Genomic DNA, 23,027 nt, shown 5'->3' on the forward strand with positions numbered 1-23,027 from the left:
TGAAATAGGTGGACACGGCTAAGGTTGGAAGGTCAACACAAGCATTAGGTCGACAATGGGAAGGTGGAAAGTCAAAGATCAACATCATTTTTAACATTTTCTTTCCAAAACAGGCGGTATTTCATACCCTACCATCCACAAGGGCATGGAGGGAGCACAGCAAGGGGACACGGTACACCGATACAGTGTCCATGCCGGGACAAAAAATGTGAAACACTCATGTCGAACTTTTGACTGTCAACCTTCTGACCATATCGACCTATTTCATGTGTTGCCCTTTAGTGGTCGATCTAATGTATGTCGACCTTCATAGCATCAACCCTATGACCCATACCCAACTTTTTGTACTTCAACTTTTTTTTTTTGGGGGGTTACATATATACATATATTTGGAAATCTGTGACTTTTTTGTCTTCCTCAGTCATTTACATACAATGGAGGTTGTATTATTTATTTACTGTTTACATGCAAAGCATTGGATTTTATTGTAAGATTATATCACAATGAGAATATATTTTACTAGGAATTATACTATGTTTATTTTGTCAATTTATGTTATCTCTTTCTGCAGTTCCTGATGATCCACCTCATAACCTATCCTACAGATCTCTAAACTCTACTTCAATACAGCTGTTTTATTCTCCACCTTCTTCTCCCAATGGCATTATTAAGAGTTACTACATTAAATGTCTTGATAATGCAGGCAGAGTTCAGTATTTCAATAGCAGTGACCTTTCTGCAATCCTTGCTGGCCTCAAAAAGTATAGTGAATATGTTATCACCATTAGTGCAAGTACATCTGTTGGACCTGGACCAAGAAAAAGTAGATCCCTATTTATAAGAACTGATGAAGATGGTAATTTGTACATCTCATTTAACCACCTTACAAAGCATGCCTCATATTCTACCATTAACCCATTAATTACTAGTCTTATCTATGTGACCCAGAATGAGAGAAAGGCAGTTGTAGACAATCCACTCAAGTAGTTTTTAGACAAAAGGTAAAGGGTAAATGGAACCGTAATTGGTGAGAGGATGGGAAAAATTGTTGGTTGTTCCTTCAGTGCTCGTAGGATGCGTACATATTTGGAAGACAAGTGAGAGTTTGGTCATCAGTTGTAAAGAGGAAGCATGTGGTCAAAGTTGGTGGAAAATCAAGTTGAAATGGTTGGAGGACAATGAAGGTTATAGGACTGGATAGATACACGGGTGGTAGTAGTAGGTTTGCTTAGCAAGCAATGAGAGTGTTGTAGGGGGAATGCAAGAAATAGAGTGAAGTGAAAAACCTTTGGCATAATTAATTGCCGTGACAATCTGCAGAGTTGAAGTACTTTTGTTGGTAGCGGGTTAGATTGGTTCTGTGCTTTGGAATGTCAAAGGTAGAATATGGTAGTGGGATGTCAGAATCCCGACTCTGTTCAAAAGACCGGCGCCAGGACACTGACATTGTTTACGATGCCTGTGCCGGTACACTGACTGTTGGCACCCCAATATTAAGTATTACAGCACCTGACTGCAATTTTTAGGAAGCTGAACATAGGAGCAGTAAATAACAACAGCACAAATGTGGAGAGGTTAGGTACAAGATGAGAAGGTATAGAACAGTGGTAGCCAATTCCAATCATCGAGAGCTACCAACAGTTCACATTTTCCAGACAACCTAGCAGGTGCAAAGGTGTACTCATTACTCACTAACACATTTTAAAAGATCCACTGGTGGAGCTAATTACTTCACTTGTGATTCTGTGAGGAGATCTGGAAAACATTAACTGTTGGTAGCTCTTGAGGAATGGAGTTGGCTACCCCAGGTATAGATAGAATGGGAGAGATTGGTGGTATGACACTGAAGGCAGAAGATCTACTTCACCACTTTATGTGTCTCTGAGTATAATAAAGTGGTTGTTGGGTAGACCCCTGTAAGAGAGTGCTACAAAGAAAGCAGTGTCTCATGGGAGGTGAGTTGGTTCCTGAAATGGCTGAAAGATTGAGAACTTTTAAAATAAGTACAGATCAATGTGTTTTTTACAAAAAGATTAGGATTAGGAGAGATATGTTTATGTCTGTAATTTAGGAGAGATATGTCTAAGATGGGAAGTGTATGCTGGATGGGTCACTTTAGTGGAAAGATTGTAGGCAGTAGAATAGTCTAGAAAGGGGTAAAGTAAGTGAAACGGCCGAGTTATAGTAAGTTGAGAAATGTTAATATCAGGTGTAGAGAACTGTTGACCCAGGCAGGTTGCAAATAAAATGTGAAACAGCACCACAGCAAGGCCAGTTCTTATGTCCCTGGTCAAAATCCAGATCAAAGTCCAATTTTAGGATTCTATTATTTGTTATTGCTGGATGTATAACCAGACAGTGAAATGGCCCATTTTTTACATCAGCTGCTCCACAGTAGATACAAGCTACAAAATTACAATCTCAAACAATCCTTTCTGATGTGAATAATGGAGCTAGGAGGATGATATATTTTGTACTAGTACCTGAAAAAATGCAGATTACATATTGCATGCATCATAAATCTGTAACAGATTTACAGATTACTTAAATTTGCAGCCATAATGGAGGGTAACAAACTTCATTATAAGAGGTTGCAGAGCACGATACTCTATATAGATTTAACTACCTGCCTCTCCTCACACTTTTAATGACTGTCTTCTAACATTGCTTCTCAATCCTAAATATGTATGTCTGCTATATGTGTGGTATGAGGAAGGATGCTAATTATATACAGATATATGGTATAATATAGTTAATACTATGCAATACTATTTTTTATGCTTAACCTACTTACACTGGCTCGCACATATCTAAGTCTGCCATCCACAATGATGTATTCATTGCGGTTTTTCTTTTCTTGGTGAGGCGGGTACTAGTTTATTGGGATAATAAAAGAGTGTTTTAATGTTATATCTAATATATAAGACATGATGAAATATATTGTTTGTGAATGAACTGCATTTATTCTGTCACTTCTTTTCTAACAGTACCGGATAGTGCCCCTGAAAACATAACATACAGAAATGTATCTTCAACTGAAATAAATGTGTCTTATTCCCCACCAACTATACCCAATGGAAGAATCGTATTCTATACAGTATACATTATATGGCTGAACGGGACAGTAGAGACAGCCACAGATACACCACATCTGTCACTCAGCATTGCTGGTAATTCTTTATTTCTCATACATTAAGTATTTGCTTAAGGAAATGTGTTGCATAAAACTAAATATAGTTTTTGGCCCTTTATCATATTAATTTTTTTGTTTTTCCCTGGAATAGTACAAGTTCTACAAATACATTTGGTATGTGTATAAACTGTGGCAGTGGTTTCCAAATGCTATTGTCATGGCATTCCAACAGTCTAGGTTGTAAGGATATCTATGCTTAGGCACAGGTGACTTCATTAGAACTTCAGTTAGTTGGACTATACTATCTGTGCACTAGCAGGGGTTTTCTCTAAAACTTAAACTGTTGGGGTCTCTGGGCCAGATGCACTAAGCTTCAAACATGATAAACTGGAGAGTGAAAAACAACCAACCAATCAACTCCTGCCTGACATTTTTCAAACACAGTCTGTGACATGGCAGGCAGGAGCTGATTGGCTGGCTGTTTATCACTCTTCATTTTATCACTTTTGACGCTTAGTGCATCTGACCCTCTGTGTGGGCCACGTTTGGGTACCATTAACTATCTGAGGAAAGGATGCACCTTGTGATTGTCTACTGAGTGTGCATGTTTTAGACTGAAAATTAGGTCTACGCAATTTTCGCACAAGCTATACCCAGTAGCATGTAGCTCTGTTCATGTCGCATCTTGAGCGAATGGAGCATAATGTGAAATAGGCATTTCTTGGGGGTGATCTTTTGTAAGTCCCGATACTAATGTTGATGGCTGGTAATGTTAAACACTGAGAGATGCAATTCACATGCATACAGATACTCACATAGTGGAGCAGATAGTCACATTAGTATATGATAGTATGTAGGCTACCACAACCGGATTCAAATTGCCTACTGATCAGGCCCTGTGAATGCAAAGCAAACTACCTGGAAGCAGTGTATATAATAGAAGTTGTTTAGATTGTAGAGTAAATTCAAAAATACACCTTTATTCCAACAAATTACTGCAAAGAATTTATTGTGACAAAAATAAATAATGTAACAGCATGACATCTTAATCAGTTAGATATAATGTTAAAAAAAACTCAACAGCTGTATTGGTGCAATCCTGAGCACCTTTCTAGAGTTTCTATAAAAATAAGTATTTTCATTGCCGTGCTGCTATGTTGTGTAATATCTTTGCCACTTTTATTCATTGGTATACTGGCTGCTAAAAACATTATATTTGGATGGACTTATAATTATTAATTATACTTATCATGCGCTCTAATGGGAGAATTTAATTGCCTTCGATTATCTCACCTGGCCGGAACTGGTGATGTACTCTGCCACCTTATACTGTAGGTCAACTGATGACCTTGCAGATCTGGCAATACTAAAAGAAGCCAAACAAAATTTCAATATCCTTATCTTTACTTTTTTGAATATTATGGTTCGGTTGCAGTTATTTAACCAAACAGGTATTGTTCCATGAAGCACAAACAGCACTGTGTTAATAGAGCAGTAATTGGGAGAAAGTTTGGTGTCAGGGTGGAAATAGGAGATTTTAAAACCCAAGAATGGACAACTTTGACTTAGTAGTGATCAGTGGCCAGCATTTTTATATATGTACTGTTTTTTTGTGCCATTTTGCAAATTGGAACTATGTGTTTATACATTTGATTTGATTATTTTGCGTGTAGGTTTACGAAAATATACCAGTTACATCCTCAAAGTGTCTGCAAGTACTGTAAAGGGGGAAGGTGTCCACAGTGAAGCTCACAACATCTCTACAGATGAAGATGGTAAGCACATAAATTATTGTTTAACATAATAAAGATCTATAATGGGTATATAGGATGAATGAACAGGATGGGATGGGAGATTCCGAAAGTGAGAGATTTGGTAAGAAATCTCCAGGTTTTTTAAAGCTTTACACTTCAAAATCAAACTGGTTTTGCAGTGTAAATGATTGCCGCTTTAAAAAAATATATGGAGGTTTCCTACCAAATCTCTCACTTTCTGAATCTCTCATCCTATTAAATTTCCCCCAATGTGTTTACATTGTTTTGTGTTACCACTTCTTTAATGTTTTGAAGCTCATTTTTTTCTTTCAGCTGTCAAATATTCTAGTCATCCCACTCAAACACCATGTACTGTAGGCTTTCCTGACAATGGAAATCAAATATTAACAACTCTAGTCCAGAGAAAAAAGAAAACATGTCACTTTTTTTATTATTATTTTTTTTATCTGGAACAATCCTATGTTCTTATTACTTTTTTGGCATCATCTAATTGTCAGATATGAAACCAACTCTTTTTGGATGTCTGAAAAACAAGGTTTAGAATCCCTGCTGTAGTTAGCAGTCATTAAATAAAAATGTGGCTGGGGTTAAACTGGCGTTCATATGAAAAATATGTACATACATTTATACATACATTGTCATTAGAAAAATGCAGTCAGGTGTCAATCAAATACTTAATTACATATAAATAGTACAATTATAGGGTGATATTTAATGGGATGTGATTTTTTAGTAAGGTTCCGAAATTGCACCTTATCTCATTTTCCAAAATCTGAATTGGAAAAAAAAACCTGACTATTCATGAGATGCAAATTCACGGCACAAAAATCGATATGGTGCGATTTTTAGTCATGAAAATGTGTGAATTTAAGGACGTGTATTTTTTGAGACATGGTAAAATGCGTTTTATTTAAAAAAAAATTGAAATAAAATGGCGTGGGGTCCCCCTCCTGAGCATAACCAGCCCTGGGCTCAAAGAGCCGGTCCTGGTTTAAAAAAATCATGGGGCAAAGCAAATAGGGGTACCCTGGATTTTTTTAAACCAGCACCATGCTCAAGGGCTAGTCCTGGTTCCCAAATAATAACCAGCACTGTGCCCAACCAGCCAGCAAGGTATTGCCACAGCCGGGGAGAGACTTTTTATACAAATATCCCCCCCCCCCCTTCCCCAACCAAAGCATTTACCCCCTGACCGGTCTGCAGGGGCAGGGATCCTGGGGAAGAGGGGACCTCCAATGAAGGGGTCCTCCAGAATTTTCCTGCCCGGGGCATCGGGCTGATAAGTGGTTAAAAATAGATTAAACTATTGTGTATTGTTGTGGAACTACAAGTTCCAGCAAGCCTACACCACATACAGGGAATGGAAAACCACAAATCCCAGCATGCGGGGCATTAAAAGGCCTGCTGGGACTTGCAGTCCAACAACAGTACAAATAGTGAAAAAATCCACAACACATACGAATATTAAAAGTTTATTACACACATAACCTACTCATACTATACTCACACTAACTTGACACGAAGATTTGCAAGTTGTATACTTTATAATGGTAAAACATAATTTTTTATTAAATCTCAATCATATAGATGCTGACATTACAGCATTACCTATTATTTCATGGAGGTAATGTAAATAATTATGTTTGTATTCTTTTTTCATCGGCAGAACTATAGTCGATATGTGTATCATTTTCTATTTTAATAATGTGGCGTCGGAGTGTGTTCTATGTTGGGTAGCGTGGAATGGTTTAAACCCTGCATGCAATCCCATATTTTTATGATCTTTTCATGTTATGCCCAGTACAAATTTTCCCACCTCTTGAAGCCTGAAATAATTATTTCCAGCTTTCTTCCCCCAGCGGAGTTGTGTTGCAAATTACTTTATTTTTACATGCATTCACACCTATAAAACAGATTTAGCTTTTATTGGAACCAAAATATTACAGCACAGAATTTGTACAATATCTTAAGCAAATCACTGTGGTATGCCTACTGATCTGTGTTCTCATGAAATTGTTCTTTCCATTGAATCACAGAAACAGATGTGTTAAGACTACCATGAAAAATTGCCCTTCGTTTTCGTAGCCAAGAAAGTAACAGTCTTATTGGAGCTGATAGAGTTGAACTACCTGTTCTTGGATTGATTTAAAGTTAGTTTTCTGTGAATAAGTTTAGTCAAATAGTTTTGGTTTCCCCACAAATAAAGTTTCCATTTTTTGTTGTTGTCTTACAGCGCCTTCAACTTCTCCTCGCTTCCTTTCTGTAACACAAATGTCCAATGCGATTGTGACATTGTCATGGCAACCACCTCTTGAGCCAAATGGATTTATCCTCTTCTATACCCTTTATATCTGGTAAGGTAAAATTTGCTGCCCATCACTATTGTTTTAATTAGTTAAGTATAAGTTTTCATTGGGTGTGTCAGGCATACTAACTGACCTAAATTTCCATAGATTGAATCCAAATATTTGTGGTTGAAGATGTGTCTCTGTTTTCCAATCAATTATTTGCATGTTACTGACTGGGAGATGTATGAATCAGTAAAAAAGAGTGGAAAATGAGCCAGTAAAAAAGAGTGGAAAATGAGCCAGTGAAAAAGAAGCTCATGGTGACCAATAAGCCTTGAAGTAACACTTATCAAGTGCATTCTATAATTATAGGTAGCAGCTGATTGGTTGCCATGAGTAACTTCTCTACTGACACCTATTCATTCTTTCACTGCTTTATACATCTCCCCATGGTTCTCTTGTTGCAGTATGTTATATGCTGTTCCATCAAATACACATAATTTTTTTGAGAATTACTACGAATGTTTTCACAGTGAATTTTAAAGCAGTACTTATTATTAGTGCCACTTAAATTTTGAAGTCAAACATGCTAGGATAGATTTGCAAAGGCTGCCACTTAGTAAATCTAGCTGCTTGTTTGACAATAACAGGGGTCTGTCTAGTAAATATCAGTTTTGTTCAGCAGTTTAAATCACTCAAAATAATAATAATAATAATGATGTTAATAATACAATTGTTAATTCATTTACCAACTTCCTATCCATATGAGAAGCAACACCTGAGATTGATGTAGAGTTGGTGTAGAGCACTAGCTCTACACAAAACAGACTCCAGTGAGGAACACCCCTACACCAGATATTGAAATCAATATTGAGCAGTGGCAGATTTTACAGGACTGCAGATTCCCCTCCCCCCCCCCAGTAAAATCAGCCCAGTATCAGTGAACCAGATGCAGTCTGTGCTCTGCCTTCACTGTGACTGGCAATGACTTCCTATTGGAACAGTTCTACCTGTCACAACACAACAGGCAGTTGCATTGGGTTTTTATTCCTACCTCTGAGACTGCCATACTGGGCTACAATTAGCAGAGAGTGTCTTTCTAGTAGGAAACTACTTCCTGCTTTTGTGCAACCTAACCCGGGTTCTCTGGACTGCATTGGCTGCAGCCCATAGAAGCCAGTGTTTTGAGTATACGCAGTTCAGCCACTGCTTGTGTACATGCGCCAGTTCCGGCACCTGCCAGATACCATACAAAGGTGCCGGAACTGGCTGACAGGGGCTGGCTGCCTCCTCCTCTCCGTGCGCAGATAGCGGCAGCCCTCCTACCACAGGCAGGTAGGAGATGCCACTGATCTTGAGTTCTACATCCTGTATGTTCTATATTCAAACTAATTATAGAACAGGTTCATTTAATCAAATCAAAACAATATTCTGTAATTATTATGTTAGCAAAATAAATTATATTTTAGTACATTACATTATTATACAATCTGCTTATGTGTTTAACTAGCTGCAGGTCCCACCCAATATCTTCCCTCAAAGCTCTCACTGGCTCATAGACTTCTAGGCATGTGGGCTGAGTTAGTACATATGCAATTAGTGTGTACTATGCGATTAGTGTGGCGGGATGTTGCTTTGTATATAATGGGGGGGGGGGGGTACTTAAATATGTATCACAGTCGCATGCTGTGCACCAGGGTATGAGTGTCATATCTCTGGGAAAAAGCCATTTGACCCAGCCATGTTTTTTGGTGATTTGTGAGAAGACCAGTTGCAAAAGCGGTATATGTTTGAGATATATTTGAAAATAACGGTCTAAAATTACATACTTAAAGTATTTCCAATTTACTTCTTTATGAAAAAAAAAGTGTTTATTATTTTTATTATTATTATTATTATTAGTAGTAATAGTAGTAGTAGTAGTAGTAGTAGTAGTAGTAGTACTTTATTAATATTATTATTATTTATTTTTCTATTTTTTACTTTTTAGGGATGAAATGTCATCCAAAACTCTCAATATTGAAGAAACCTCTGTGGAATTTCATGATTTGGAAAGCAACCATGAATACAGTGCCTATGTCACATCTAACACTAGGTTTGGGGATGGAAATGCCAGAAGTGATGTTTTAACATTTAGAACTTTAGAAGGAGGTACATTGTAAATGCTAAAACTGCTCACAAATGTGGTTTCTGAATGTTTTTAATGCTTTTGGTGTTTGGTGTTATTTTGGTGTTTGGTGTTATTTTGAAATATTGACATATGATGATCAAGTGTTACTGTGCATGTTTTATGAAGAGGGAAACACATATGTGGTATATTTTATATTTATGGTTAAAATCTTTTTAAAATGCTGTAAAAATGCCATATGTGCCTGAAATGCCACTGGTTCTCAGGCACAAAACTGTGAGGGACCTCACCTGGTTTGTAGGTTGGCAGTTGTACTGTACATCCCTGTATTACATTTATGAGTGGCAAGTATGAGATACTTGTTTTATTTTTAATTATCTATCCAAAGTATATGTTGTGTGAATCACAGTTATTTTTCTTTGTCTTTTTAAAGTTCCAAGTGACCCACCAAGAAATATGTCTTACAAAAATATCACCTCTTCTTCTGTAATGATTTTCTGGAGCCCACCCATGAAACCAAATGGAATTATACATTATTATACTTTATATTGCCAGAATACCTCTGGAACCTATATCAGGGTAAGGCAAATGGTCTAGAATATATAGATAATGCAATACGTGTTGCTTATACTGTAGCATACTGTATATGATTAGCCAGTGGTGCAAGTAGAAAAAATGAGTGAGTGAAACTGTGCTGTGTGCCGAAGGAGCGCAGCGGGGAAAATGGGCGTGGTCAGGGCGTGGTTAAAACTTTAGAGCACAATGACATTTCTCTTTAGGCTTGTGCGGCACAACTGATGCCCATTACTAATATGCCCCCACAGTGCCACACATATGCCCCCAGTGCCAGATATCATATGCCCCCACAGTTCCAGATATGCCCCCACAGTGCCACACATATGCTCCAAGTACCAGATATCATATGCCCCAACAGTGCCAGATATCATATGCCCCCACAGTGCCAGATGTCAAATGCCCCCACAGTGCCAGATATCATATGGCCCCAGTGCCAGATATGCCCCCACAGTGCCACACATATGTCCCCACAGTGCTAGGTATGCCCCCAGTGCCATATATGCCCCCACAGTGCCAGATTTGCCCCCACAGTGCCACACAAAAATTCCCCCACAGGTCCAGAACAAGTAATCAGCAGCACAACTCACCCTCCATGAGTGACTCCTGCAGTGCTGGCTGTGTCTGGGTCTCCTCTCCCTCCCTCCAGTTCCCCACCGCCGCTGCTGCCTGCTTCTGCCTGCTTCTGCTTCTCCTTCCCTGGGGAGGGGAGCACATTGCGCATCTCTCCTTCCCCAGCTACGCTGTGTCCCTGACTCTGACAGTGTGACTGGGCCGTCAGCCAATCATATCTCGCGGGCTGGCTACTGATTGGCTGCCAGACCGCAAGCTCGGTTTGGCTGACAGCCCAGTCACAGTGACACAGAGAGGGGAAGTAGAGACGCACGATGCGCTTCCCTCCAAAGGAAGTCAGCTGTGGCAGGACGGCGCCCCCGCCACTTACATATGCGCGCATGCGCATTACACAGTTCGGGGGTATTTGTTATGGCGGTACTTGCACCCCTGTGATTAACTCTGAATGTTGTTGCTAGAAATATATAGATGTAGATGGTCATCATACAATACATTTCTGGTAATAAGATCAAGAAACATTTCCTGTGTAGATTGGAAGTTCTGTAAATACATACATACAGTGTATTGCTGTCTTGTATATTTATTATTTTTATAAAAAAAAAGACTATGAAGTGACACAAGATCTACTGTATATATATATATTTTGTCGCCCTAATTGGGATGATGACAATAAAGACGTATCTAATCTAATCTAATATAATATATATATATATATATATATATATATATATAAGGCTAAATATTCCTCACCTCTAAGGTAAAATATCATCATTGCCCACTAGAGGCCACTCGATGGACCAAACTACTACTTAAAAGAAAGTGAAAGTAAAATGATCAGTTTCAAACTTGCTGGATATGGAGAGAGGGAGCTGTGAAGAAAGAAATTGGAGGTAGGAGCAGATAGGGACTAAGCCATCAGGTAGCATTAGAAGGCATTGCCAGGGTGTAGTGCCAAGAGCAGCCACTTAGAAGTGGAGGAGCCCGAAAATAGAAACAAAAAGTTGAATACACATTGAAATAACAATGAATTGAATAATCGTAAAAAAAGGGTAATAAAGTGATTAAGACTAAAATAAAGTACATACAGTATTATTCAGCTTGATTCAAAGGTTATCCCCAGAGGAATTATATTTACCAAGCAACCACTTGAGGCTTGTAATCCATGCAGGATGGCATTGCAGCAGGAGTCCACAATGTATGCGGTGAATGTGCCAAAGCTGGGCACAGTTTTAATCAAAAATGTATAAAGTAGGTATGGCTGGCTGGTTCGGGTGAGTGGCAGCTGGTGATAAAAATGGTGAAGGTCTGGTCCATTGGCTTCTGATACATTTCGCTGTTTCAGGTACAGCTTTATCAAAGGCCTTTGATAAAGCTGTACCTGAAACAGCCAAACAGGTTTGAACATTTACGGTCTAAGTCCACTTTATTTTATTCTTATTAATTTTATTATGTTTTTTACTATTATTCAATTCATTGTTATTTTAATAAATTATTATTAATACTTTCCTAGCGCCACTTGAGTATTCACCTTTTTATGAGTTATAATGACATCATATATACTTGGCTAATAGTTGTGTAATAAGTTTGTAATTGTGTATGAAAACCCGGGTAATGTCCATTTCCACTACACTCAGACCCGGGTCATTCCCGTGTCCGACCCTGTTAGCTACTCGGGTAGAATTCCCGGGACTCTTGTCTCGTGATTTTTTTCAAGGACCCTTTTCGACTACCAAAAAAAACAGGTAGATGCACGTCCCCACGCAAAAACCCGGGATATTTTTGCTAGTGGAAAAGGGGTATTACTAGCTTTAATGTTTTCACAGTAGGGAAGTAAGAATTATAAGCATGGTGATTTTTACCAACTGGACCGATATTACCATGTGAGTGACTGCAAATTGGTAGTAAAAACCATTTAGATTGCTATTAGGAATTTCTTTATATATGGGTATTAGGAAGGGCAGCTTTCCTATCAGTGAGCAGCATAAGACTCTAATGATAGTGTGTGTTTAGTTGTTCACTGTGTGTAACTAATTCCAGTACAGGTAATTGCACACAGCTCTACAATATAGTTGTGAAACTGCTTACTGGAAAGATGTTAGCACTAGTAATTGGTGATCAGTTTCCTTATTACAATACTTATGGCTGGAACAAGTCACAGAATCTATACTGTAGTTTTATTACGTGGGAATGTAGCTGTCTGATAATGGACAAATGCTACGATGGAAGGCGAGCACATGAGATCTCTGTACTACCTGTGGGACCATCTGGCTAGTACTAGTGCATGGGGAGCAGTGCTCACATCCTTCCCAATTTGGTTTTATGAATGCGACAAGTTCCAAACACAGTTCATTAAATGTGTTTAAATAGCAATTGTTTCAGGATGAAGGTCATTTCACAACAGAAGTGAGCAACAAATGCTGCACAGGATAAAAGGAAGATGCTAATTAATGTCATATACAACCAAACTGGCCTTCACAGGAAACTTACTGGTGTAACTCTCATGTACCAGAAAATTAATGTAACATGTTTCAATGTTGGAAACATACTTGTCTGATTTTATTTTTTACATTTGGGTTGTATATACAAAACTTGCAATTATTTGGATGCTCATTGTGATAAGGTTATCCTTGTATTACTTGTCAACTAGAAAATTCGGTACTCTTTACCTAGAACGGCGCCCATCGCGGTGATCGCGACATCGCGGGCAGCACATAAACGGCCGCGACGCGATGCCCGCGATCACCGCGATTTTCCCATAGGGAACAATGTTAAAAAGTCAGATTGATCGCGATTTTGCATTCAATGCCTCAATGCCCGCGATTTTCCCATAGGAATCAATGTTAAATGGGCTACAGAGCCCAAATAGCCCCAATTAACCCTTAAATGTCCCCCAAATTTTTGTACGCCACCCCACGATCCACGCCAACCCGAAGCGTGGCGAGCGCAGCGAGCCCGCGAGGGGCGGCGGTACGCGTCCTCCGACCTTTTCATGCCCTACTATCCACGTCGGCGTGGAGTTGAGAATAGAATAGTGTGGCGAGCGCAGCGAGCCACCGAGCCCGAAGCGTGGCGAGCGCAGCGAGCCCCGCGAGGGGACGCGGATACCTTCACAGTTATACGCGTCCCCTCGCGGACTTCACAGGTGTCCGTGGCGACGCCGACACCTGTGAAGCCCGCGAAGGGACGCGTTTACCTGTGAAGGTATCCGCGTCCCCTCGCGGGGCTCGCTGCGCTCGCCACGCTTCGGGCTCGGTGGCTCGCTGCGCTCGCCACACTATTCTATTCTCAACTCCACGCCGACGTGGATAGTAGGGCATGAAAAGGTCGGAGGACGCGTACCGCCGCCCCTCGCGGGCTCGCTGCGCTCGCCACGCTTCGGGTTGGCGTGGATCGTGGGGTGGCGTACAAAAATTTGGGGGACATTTAAGGGTTAATTGGGGCTATTTGGGCTCTGTAGCCCATTTAACATTGATTCCTATGGGAAAATCGCGGGCATTGAGGCATTGAATGCAAAATCGCGATCAATCTGACTTTTTAACATTGTTCCCTATGGGAAAATCGCGGTAATCGCGGGTACCCGATTTTGATGTACCCGCGATTTACCCGCGATGCCCGCGATTACCGCGATTTTTTACCCCCGACGCCCGCGATTCTGATCGCGGGCGCCGTTCTAGGTAAAGAGTACCGAAAATTCATATACTGTAAAAATGTGAAAGGTGCTGGGCCTGGCCACTAAATATTATCATTGCTCATCCTGGGCCTTATTTTAGTTCACTCTTTCTGACAAAATCCTTCTTTGATGAACAAAACCATGTGCACTGCAGGTGGGGCAAATGTTATTTGTGCAGAGAGAATTAGATTTGGGTGGGGTTTTTACTTTAAAGTGAGATCTATATTGCAGTGTAAAAATAAAGTAGTCAGTATTTACCCTGCACTGAAACAAAATAACTCACCCAAAATTTAATTCTCTCTGCACATGTTACATCTGCCCCCCCCCCCCTCCTGCAGTGCACATGGTTTTGTCCATCTAAGAAGGATTTTGTCAGAAAGAGTGAACTAGAATAAGGCCCTGTGTGTGCGCGCAAACTACTGGAAATGTATTCACATCTCTCCGATACAACAAAGAGGTAGCCACAGACAAATCCTGTCCCTGCAGCTAGGCTGAATGACATGGTCTATAGACCCCACTTTTGCTCTATAAGCCCCTTGTCAATTCCAATATGATCAATTATAATATGATGAGATCAGAATTTCTGTTAATTTCAGTTCTGCCATTGCAGGGAAATTTGTAAATGTTGTGTAAAGGTAATTAAAATTAAATTTATTTAAAATAAAAAAAGCAGAACACCATACCACCCAACTGTCCCAATTTTTGGGGGGACTGTCCTGCTGTTACACCTGCAGGCAGCAGTGACCCGCAGTAGTGGTGGTATTGCATTGGGAGGTATGATATTCAGTATATTCTGTGATACCCTGTGATTTACATCTGCAGCCCCTACATGTGGTCCTACTCACCTGTGCTAGTGACTGTGGGTGACAATGAACATGCTTGTACTGTGATACCCTGTATTAAACATACAGTATGCCGCTCCTAAATGTTGTGCTGCTGTACTGTGGTATTGGCTGTGAGCGATGATGGACAAGCATTTCCAGTGTTCTGTTCTTAGTGATACATGTGATATACGTATATATGTATGTAGCTCCTACATGTGGTGCTACAGCACTGTGCTAATAGCTGTGAGTGACAATGAACATGTAACTCCAAATCAGGCCCACAGTGCTGGCTCACTCAGTCTGTTCCACCAAAATGTATTGACAATTGTTGGACTGGCAGTGGTTCACAGCTATCAGCTGCCCTGATAAAGGACAGGCTGTGTTCTATCTCTTGGCTGCCAGTAACAGAAATTATACTGAGGAGGTGCTCTTAATTTGCGATAAGGTGGATAAACTACGGTGAGGTGACAATTAAAGTTAACACTAAAAGACTTGTAAGCTTCCCTTCTTTTGGAACATTTTCTGACCGACATAAGTCCCCATTATGAATCCTGCTGACTGCTGCCATTTTGAATAGCCTGCCATTTCTGTACCTAAACTGTCATATGAATAATCAGAATCAACTTTATAGGCCAGCTATACTTGCGTATACTACGATTTTTGCAGTGGCGTAACTACTGTAAGGCAGCCCCAGCAGCTGCTTGGGGGAGCAAGCAGCAGCGGGGTCTGTGTGGGCGCCGGCACACGCTCAATGCACTGAGATGCTGCTGCCTGTCGCTGCCCACTGACTGAGCACCGGAGGCTAGTCAGACACAGCGCAGGTGCGGCCATGGCAGAGACAACAAATCCCCCCACTGATTCAATTGACTGTACACAGAGCCGGCTATTGGCTACTATGTACAGGATGGGCGGGCGGATGGGCTTGCTGGGGCAGCCTGGGATGCGTCGGTGCCAAGGGAAGCAGCAGTGTCTGCTGGTCTCTCTTCCTCTCTCCTGATTCAGCTTCTCCGTTATGCGTGTGATGTCATCACGTCACGTGCTGGGGAAACACGCTGGAGAGGAACCTGGGGGGGTGGTGTGGGGGGCTCCACAAACTTTTTGGCAGGGGGGAGCAAAATGTATAGTTACGCCACTGGATTTTTGTTAAGGTAACATTGCATTGCCAAGCAAGAATATGTATGGGAAAATACAAAGTGGACACTTCATCTATCTGTGAGGGAGCATGGGGCTCAACAAATTCGACATATTAAATGTTCTTTTATGCATTAGACATTGTTCAGTTGACGGACAGCTATTGGGAAGAAGCTTTTAGTTAACTAACCTCCACTATCATTAATAGTAATTATTAGAATATTTGGAACATTTTATTAATTTAGTTTTTGGACACCTGACCTTATATTTATTGACAGAAATATTGTTTTCCAGAACCTCACTTCAGCTGACGTTAGCAGTTCCTTTGATGGTAATGGTTTGTCAGCAATAATTGATGGTCTGGCAAAATTCAGCCATTACCAGTTCTGGATGACTGCCAGCACTATATTTGGAGATGGAAACCAATCTTGTGACATGATCGACGTTAACACTGATGAGGATGGTAAGTAACCAGAAAGCATGCTCAGTGGCTTATGCTTGCCTCACATAGCTACCATTTTTTCATTCAGTTCAAAACAGCGAGGGGACGCGGATTACCTCACATGTATTCCGCGGGGATCGGTGGCTCGCTACGATCGCCACACTTTATGAAGTCAACTCCACGCCAACGTGGATAGGGGGGGTATGAAATGGTCGGGAGGACTTGTGATGTGGATAGTGGGGGTGTGCTAAATCGCATTGCGGTGAAAATTAACTAGTACCATCGCATCGCATCGAACGCAAATTGCATGTGATGCGATCTCACTACGCAGAATAGGGCACTAAGCTATTTGCTTAGTGGGCGCACTGATAATACACAAGTACCGGTCGACCACTAATGGTTGACACTGCCTAGTTCGACACCTGAAAATGGTTGACATACCATATGTCAACATTGACAGAAGGACGACACACGCTTAAGGCCAACATGAACATCGTAGACACTCAAAAGGTCGAAATAAGTTTTTGACTTTTTTATGTTTTTGGCAACATGGACACTTTATAAGTCCCCTCGGGTGGCTTGCCGCACTCGCCATGCTTCGGGCATGGTGCCTCGCTGTGCTCATTACACTATTATATTCTCACTCTATGCCCATATACTAACATGTTTTTTTATATGAATTTTTAAATGTTAGTAAATTTGTTTTAGCCCCTGAAACACGACAGTGATTTAGATCATTTGAAAATAAATTAAAATGGACCTTTAGTAAATATACCCCAAACTCTTAAGCGCTGTACAAACTACATGATTTTCTCAATGAGCGACATCGTCAGTGAATTACCCTTTAATACTGCTTTCACATTGCAGAAACGGGTATTGACCCTGTATTCTTAAATTGGACTTTAAAACGGGTCTGAACCTTAAGACCTTTGACATTGCAGGTGAAAACCGTTTTAAAAAGCATTTAATACCATTCACACATTCAACCCGTTTAACCCCCAAGGGACATGTTTCAAGCCATAGAAATAGAGCAATTTACACTGCCTAAAAAACGTCTTTGAAACGTGTAGGACTCTGCTTTTTAAACGTGTTGAAATACCAGTTAACTTTAACCGGTAAATTAACTCTGGCACTTTCACACTGCAGCCTTAAACGTTTTAAAATGAAAAAAAAAACGGAATTTACCTTTTTAAAAGTGCAGTGTGAAAGGAGTATAAGTTTACCAACATCATGGGCAAACTATTTTGAGCGTAAACACTGAACAATATTGATAAACGATATACAGTAGTCAGTGACGTCACATGGCTAGCATGCCTCATTGGCGATATGGTCGGGTCAACATTGGGCATGCGGCACAGACATCTGGAGCGTGCATTGTTAACGATATTAAGAATACACACTAAGCAATTTGCTAAAAGAAGTCGATCAGATGGGCCAAATTGAGCGATAGCTTTTAAAGTGTTGTCTAGTGTGTATGGGGTTTATTTCATCTGCTGCCTGTTAAATAGGACTGTACATTTGAAATGATTCCTAACATGCTGTCTTGTGTCATTTATAGTCCCAGAATCTTCTCCTATGATCAGAGAATGCAAGAATCTAACATCTACCACAGTGCTGTTATCATGGGATCCTCCAGAGCGTTCAAATGGTATTATAACGGGTTACTACTTACAGATTTATGGACCACAGGGAAACTATTCTTTATCTACCACTCAAGTCTCCATTATTTTGGAGGATCTTGTACCATTTGCACCGTTTTTTATATTTGTTGCCGCAAGAACAGTTAAAGGAACGGGTCCTCCTAGCCAGCTCGCCTTTCACACAGACGAAGCAGGTAATAGTCATATTCCTTATTTGCCTAATAATCAGAAAGGTAATCCTTTGTACACGTTTCCAGTTTCACTGCGTTTATCTCTTGTCTGGTGTGTCTTCCTGAAATATTACATTCCTCTAACAAGGTCAGAACTGTACATGATATATTCCTGTGGTGTGCTTGCATTTTAGTGCTCTAACAAGTTCAGCTATGCTACAAAACTAGTAGCATTTTCTGGCTATTTATTTTCCCTTGCATTAAATCATGGCAGGCATGGTGCTATTGCTCATACACGGGCGCATGGCTGCGCTGAGCATATTTCTGCTCCATCGGCACATCTGTTTTATATCATTTATTTCGCTACATTTTATTACTTTTGTTGTGGGTTTCCATGTGTAAAAAAAGCACATGTCCTGAACAAGTGCAAATATCATCTGGAAGTAAAATATACAAATATATTTACCTTATCCATTCATATATTTAAAATCTAGCATTTTTATATCAAGTTCCAACATACTGGGTTTTTCTGACGCTCATACAGTATATCTCCTGAAAAAAGTTATCATCAAAGGTGCCTATATTTCAAGAAACGAATATTAACTTTTTAATGCATATTATGTATATTATGTATTTTATGTATATTATCATGTATTGGTAGATTCTTTATGGTTAGTATAAGGGGATGGAGCCTAGGGGATCCCAGACTTGCGTCACTGTGGTGTGCATGCCCCAAACTCCAAGATGCGGGATGCTCATAGGTAAATACTGCACTGTGAGCATATGCCGTGCGAATAAGCACAGCATCTATTCACCCACTACTCTGTGCTCCGCCCACAAAAATGCTTTCACCCATGGGACAGCACAACAGTCCCAGAAGAGGGGGGGGGGGGGCATTTGTACCTACCTCTATGCCAGTTTGTTATTAACCAGTTTGTTTTAGCACTGTTTCCAATTGCAAAGCGCAACAAAATATGCTGCTCTATATAAGAAACTGTAAAAAATTAATAAATAATACTAGATTACACTGGGATAATTCAACCACTTTATTTTTTGCAGAGCCCTCAGCACCTCCTCAGAACTTAACCTTTATCAATGCAAGCGATAACTCAGCCTGGTTACAGTGGAAGCCTAGTCCAAGGCCTAATGGGATAGTGTATGTGTACAGCTTTAGAATTGTTGAAAACAGCACTCAGTCCATATATTTTCAGGTAAATACTATATTGTATTAAAGCTGGTGGAGATGTACATAGTGATTTATTTACTGAAGACAGGGCAGCCGAGAGGTATGCCGGGCCCCGGTAAAATTGGGGGAGTGGCCTAATCACAGGCAGCGTGGCCACCACCCGCGATTAGGTTACTGCGCTCGCCGCGCTGCGGGCACAGTGGCTGGCTGCACTCGCCATCTATGGGGGTCGTGGACCCCCACGAGGGAGCAGTCGGGATTCTGACGTCGGGGTAATGACTGTCGGAATCCCAACTGTCGGTGAGTCATCCGGCACCCCTAGTGAGTGCCAATAGATGATGGTAGACACACCTTATTGGTGGTGTTAGACACACCCCTTTGATGGTGCACCCCTAATAAATGTGCTGTGCATGCCTATGGGCACTACAAGTCATGTTAAAGATAATGTTTGAACATATGATGCACTGTAAATTTTGAAATTCAGTTTGTGTCTTTTTGCCTACCAGAATATATCGGGTGGTCAGACTGAAGGGAAGCTTTCTCCATTGGACCCTTTTAAAACCTACTCAGCCAGTGTATCTGCATACACAAAAGTAGGGAATGGGAACCAGACCAGCAACACTGTTCAATTCACAACAAAAGAATCTGGTAAGTAAAATCAGCTATTTTTGACATTGGGAATCCAATTAGCATTGTTTTCTGTATGGAACATCAAGATGCAAATAATGCATCATCACACAAAATACTGAGCCACAGTTTCCATCTGAAAACTCTCACATCTTAGTGTTCATTAAATGACACATTTTCACATTACAATGCTTCATCAAAGTGCTAGCTAAAAAGGTGTTGTAGTATGGTACGAGATACTGAGTTTTACTTTTCATGAATCCCTCACCATCCACTCATCCACCACAGGGTCCTACATTTACACTATGGGGCTTATTTAGTGATGAGTTTTAAAACTTGTTGCGTAGATTAAATGGTGCTCCAGCCAATCAGCTCCCAACAATCATATTTCAAACAGATGAGTTAGGAGCTGATTGGCTAGAGCACAATATATCCCATGAAACAAGTTTTAAAACTAATTGTATAGTATTAAGCTCACTAATAAGTCATCCTCATGGTAGTATTGCACCAAGGAACCTATTCTGGTTGCTTCTGGGGGACGGAGAGGGGCATGGGTTTCCGGGCAGCCTCATTACCATATGGGAACACCCAGCGTTCCATGGGCGTTCCCATGAGAATACTGGGTGTTGTAATGTTAATGAGGGCATGATGGACAGGCGGGGGGTGGGCAGCTGACATCACTGGATATCAGCTGCCCGCCTACTTACTCCCGAATGGACACGCATACGTAAGGTTGCTCAGAGCAACCTTACATCATTCGATGGTCAGTGAGTCCTGAGTGCCCATGCATGTTTGTTTAGTAGTATTACAAGGGGAGCTAAACGTGTATTAGCCTGGGGAACCTGGAACCTTTCATCAGGCCCTGTACAGTAGCAGTTCAATCACAAACATGTTAATCCAAATTTTGTAGTGCATACTGTACTTGTGTAAAATGTCATTAAGGTTTTACTGCATGAAGGTAAATATGTTATGTTAATCTTTGTTAAGCTCCAAACTCTGTCCAGAATATTCAATGCATGGCAACGAGTTGGCAGTCCATTTTAGTCCTGTGGGATCCACCATCTCGGCCAAATGGAATAACGACGCATTACTTAGTAACATCACAGAGTATTTCTACCTTGGTCTCCTCTGCTGATAACGCCTACACCTTCAGAGATCTGCTCTCTAATACCACTTACTACATCTCAGTCAGAGCTGTAAATGCTGCTGGCGAAGGAATAGAGCAAGTATGTAACGCTACGACCAAGTCTGAAGAAGGTATGTTCATCCAACAAATTTATAGAGTGAGATTTTGATTAACCTTAATGTTTATCATGGTGGGGACTGTTACAGAATTCCAAGTTGCTCCGGTCATGTATGTAAATTGTATACATTAAGCTGTATGCACTGCTGATATCATAATACACATAAAGTCATAAACCGTTATATAACACAACCAATGTTTGCACACAGTATTTTTTGGGGGGAATTGATGAATTGTAATAAGTTTTAATGTCCTTTGCCCTATAAGATGTTGATTGACATTTTCTTTCCTGCTACAGTTGCAAAAAGTAGCAGGAAAGTTGCATGATTCTATGTTGCACATGGTAGCATCTATTGGTGGTCACACCTCTGTGAATTTGTGCACAGAGCATACAAACTCCTTTCCTGGTGTACATCCGTGCAGCCGAATGTGTAAATCCTGAGACACTTTTAGCTCATGGACAGGCCCGAATCATTCCCAACGTACACTCACTGAACAGACACATTTTTGCACGCACTTTTGGCCACCTCCCAGTCCCAGTACAGGCACACCCATAACTTTTCAGTCACACTGCTTGTACCGTTTGAATCTATTGCTACAGCACCTTTGTGCATACACTCACTGTGGAAGATATAAATAATAGGTCAACTATGTAATCATCAGCAATGTGTGTAGATTGTGCGCAGCTCTCGTTGCGTTATTGGTATTTACTTAACCCTTTGAGTGCCAAGTGAATTTGTGAAATCGGTACTTGTTTCCTAGCACGGCCACACCGATTTACATCGGGGTGGTCGTGTCGGAAAAATCGCGTCGATCGCATGCGATTTGGTCGCATGCGATGCGATCGACGCGACCGACCCGATTTTTTGATTGAATGAAATGTAAATTGACCCGATTTTACATTGGATTCAATGTAAAATATTCCCAACCCCCCAAATTTAACGGCGTAAACCCCACCCCACGATAGACGCCAACCCGAAGCGTGGCGAGCGCAGAGAGCCCGCGAGGGGCGGCGGTGCGCGTCCTCCGACCTTTTCATTCCCCTACTATCCACGTCGGCGTGGAGTTGAGAATAGAATAGTGTGGCGAGCGCAGCGAGCCACCGAGCCCGAAGCGTGGCGAGCGCAGCGAGGGGACGCGTATACCTGTGAAGTTATACGCGTCCCCTCGCGGGGCTCGCTGCGCTCGCCACGCTGCGCTCGCCACGCTTCGGGCTCGGTGGCTCGCTGCGCTCGCCACACTATTCTATTCTCAACTCCACGCCGACGTGGATAGTAGGGGAATGAAAAGGTCGGAGGACGCGCACCGCCGCCCCTCGCGGGCTCGCTGCGCTCGCCACGCTTCGGGTTGGCGTCTATCGTGGGGTGACGACGGGGACATCTATAATGTGAAATGGGTCATATTGACCCATTTCACATTTTTCACATTTTCTCACGATTTCAATGTTAAAAAATATTTTAACATTGAAGCCTATGGAAAAATCGGGGGCATCGCGTCGGTCGCGTCGGGACCAATGTTAATGGTCCCGACCGACGCGATGCCCCCGATATTGTTCCTTAGCCGGCAAAATGGACCTGATTTCAAAGGAAATCGGGTCCATCGTGTGGATCGTGTACCTTAACTT

General features: G+C 41.2%; 1 protein-coding gene across 1 annotated transcript in view; it reads left to right on the forward strand.

The window, feature by feature from the left end:
• PTPRQ (protein tyrosine phosphatase receptor type Q) overlaps positions 1 to 23,027 on the forward strand; it is a 300,600-nt gene that overhangs the window by 179,775 nt on the left and 97,798 nt on the right. Inside the window, exons 34-44 of the mRNA XM_083182313.1 lie at positions 572 to 856; positions 2,988 to 3,170; positions 4,807 to 4,908; positions 7,142 to 7,262; positions 9,187 to 9,347; positions 9,758 to 9,903; positions 16,390 to 16,558; positions 18,096 to 18,371; positions 19,407 to 19,558; positions 20,040 to 20,181; positions 21,148 to 21,417. Coding sequence (XP_083038439.1) covers positions 572 to 856; positions 2,988 to 3,170; positions 4,807 to 4,908; positions 7,142 to 7,262; positions 9,187 to 9,347; positions 9,758 to 9,903; positions 16,390 to 16,558; positions 18,096 to 18,371; positions 19,407 to 19,558; positions 20,040 to 20,181; positions 21,148 to 21,417 — 2,007 coding nt within the window. The remainder of the gene's footprint in view (positions 1 to 571; positions 857 to 2,987; positions 3,171 to 4,806; positions 4,909 to 7,141; positions 7,263 to 9,186; positions 9,348 to 9,757; positions 9,904 to 16,389; positions 16,559 to 18,095; positions 18,372 to 19,406; positions 19,559 to 20,039; positions 20,182 to 21,147; positions 21,418 to 23,027) is intronic.

Source organism: Crinia signifera, chromosome 4 (assembly GCF_055691185.1).
Source record: "Crinia signifera chromosome 4, ASM5569118v1, whole genome shotgun sequence".
In the NCBI taxonomy this organism is placed as follows: domain Eukaryota; kingdom Metazoa; phylum Chordata; class Amphibia; order Anura; family Myobatrachidae; genus Crinia; species Crinia signifera.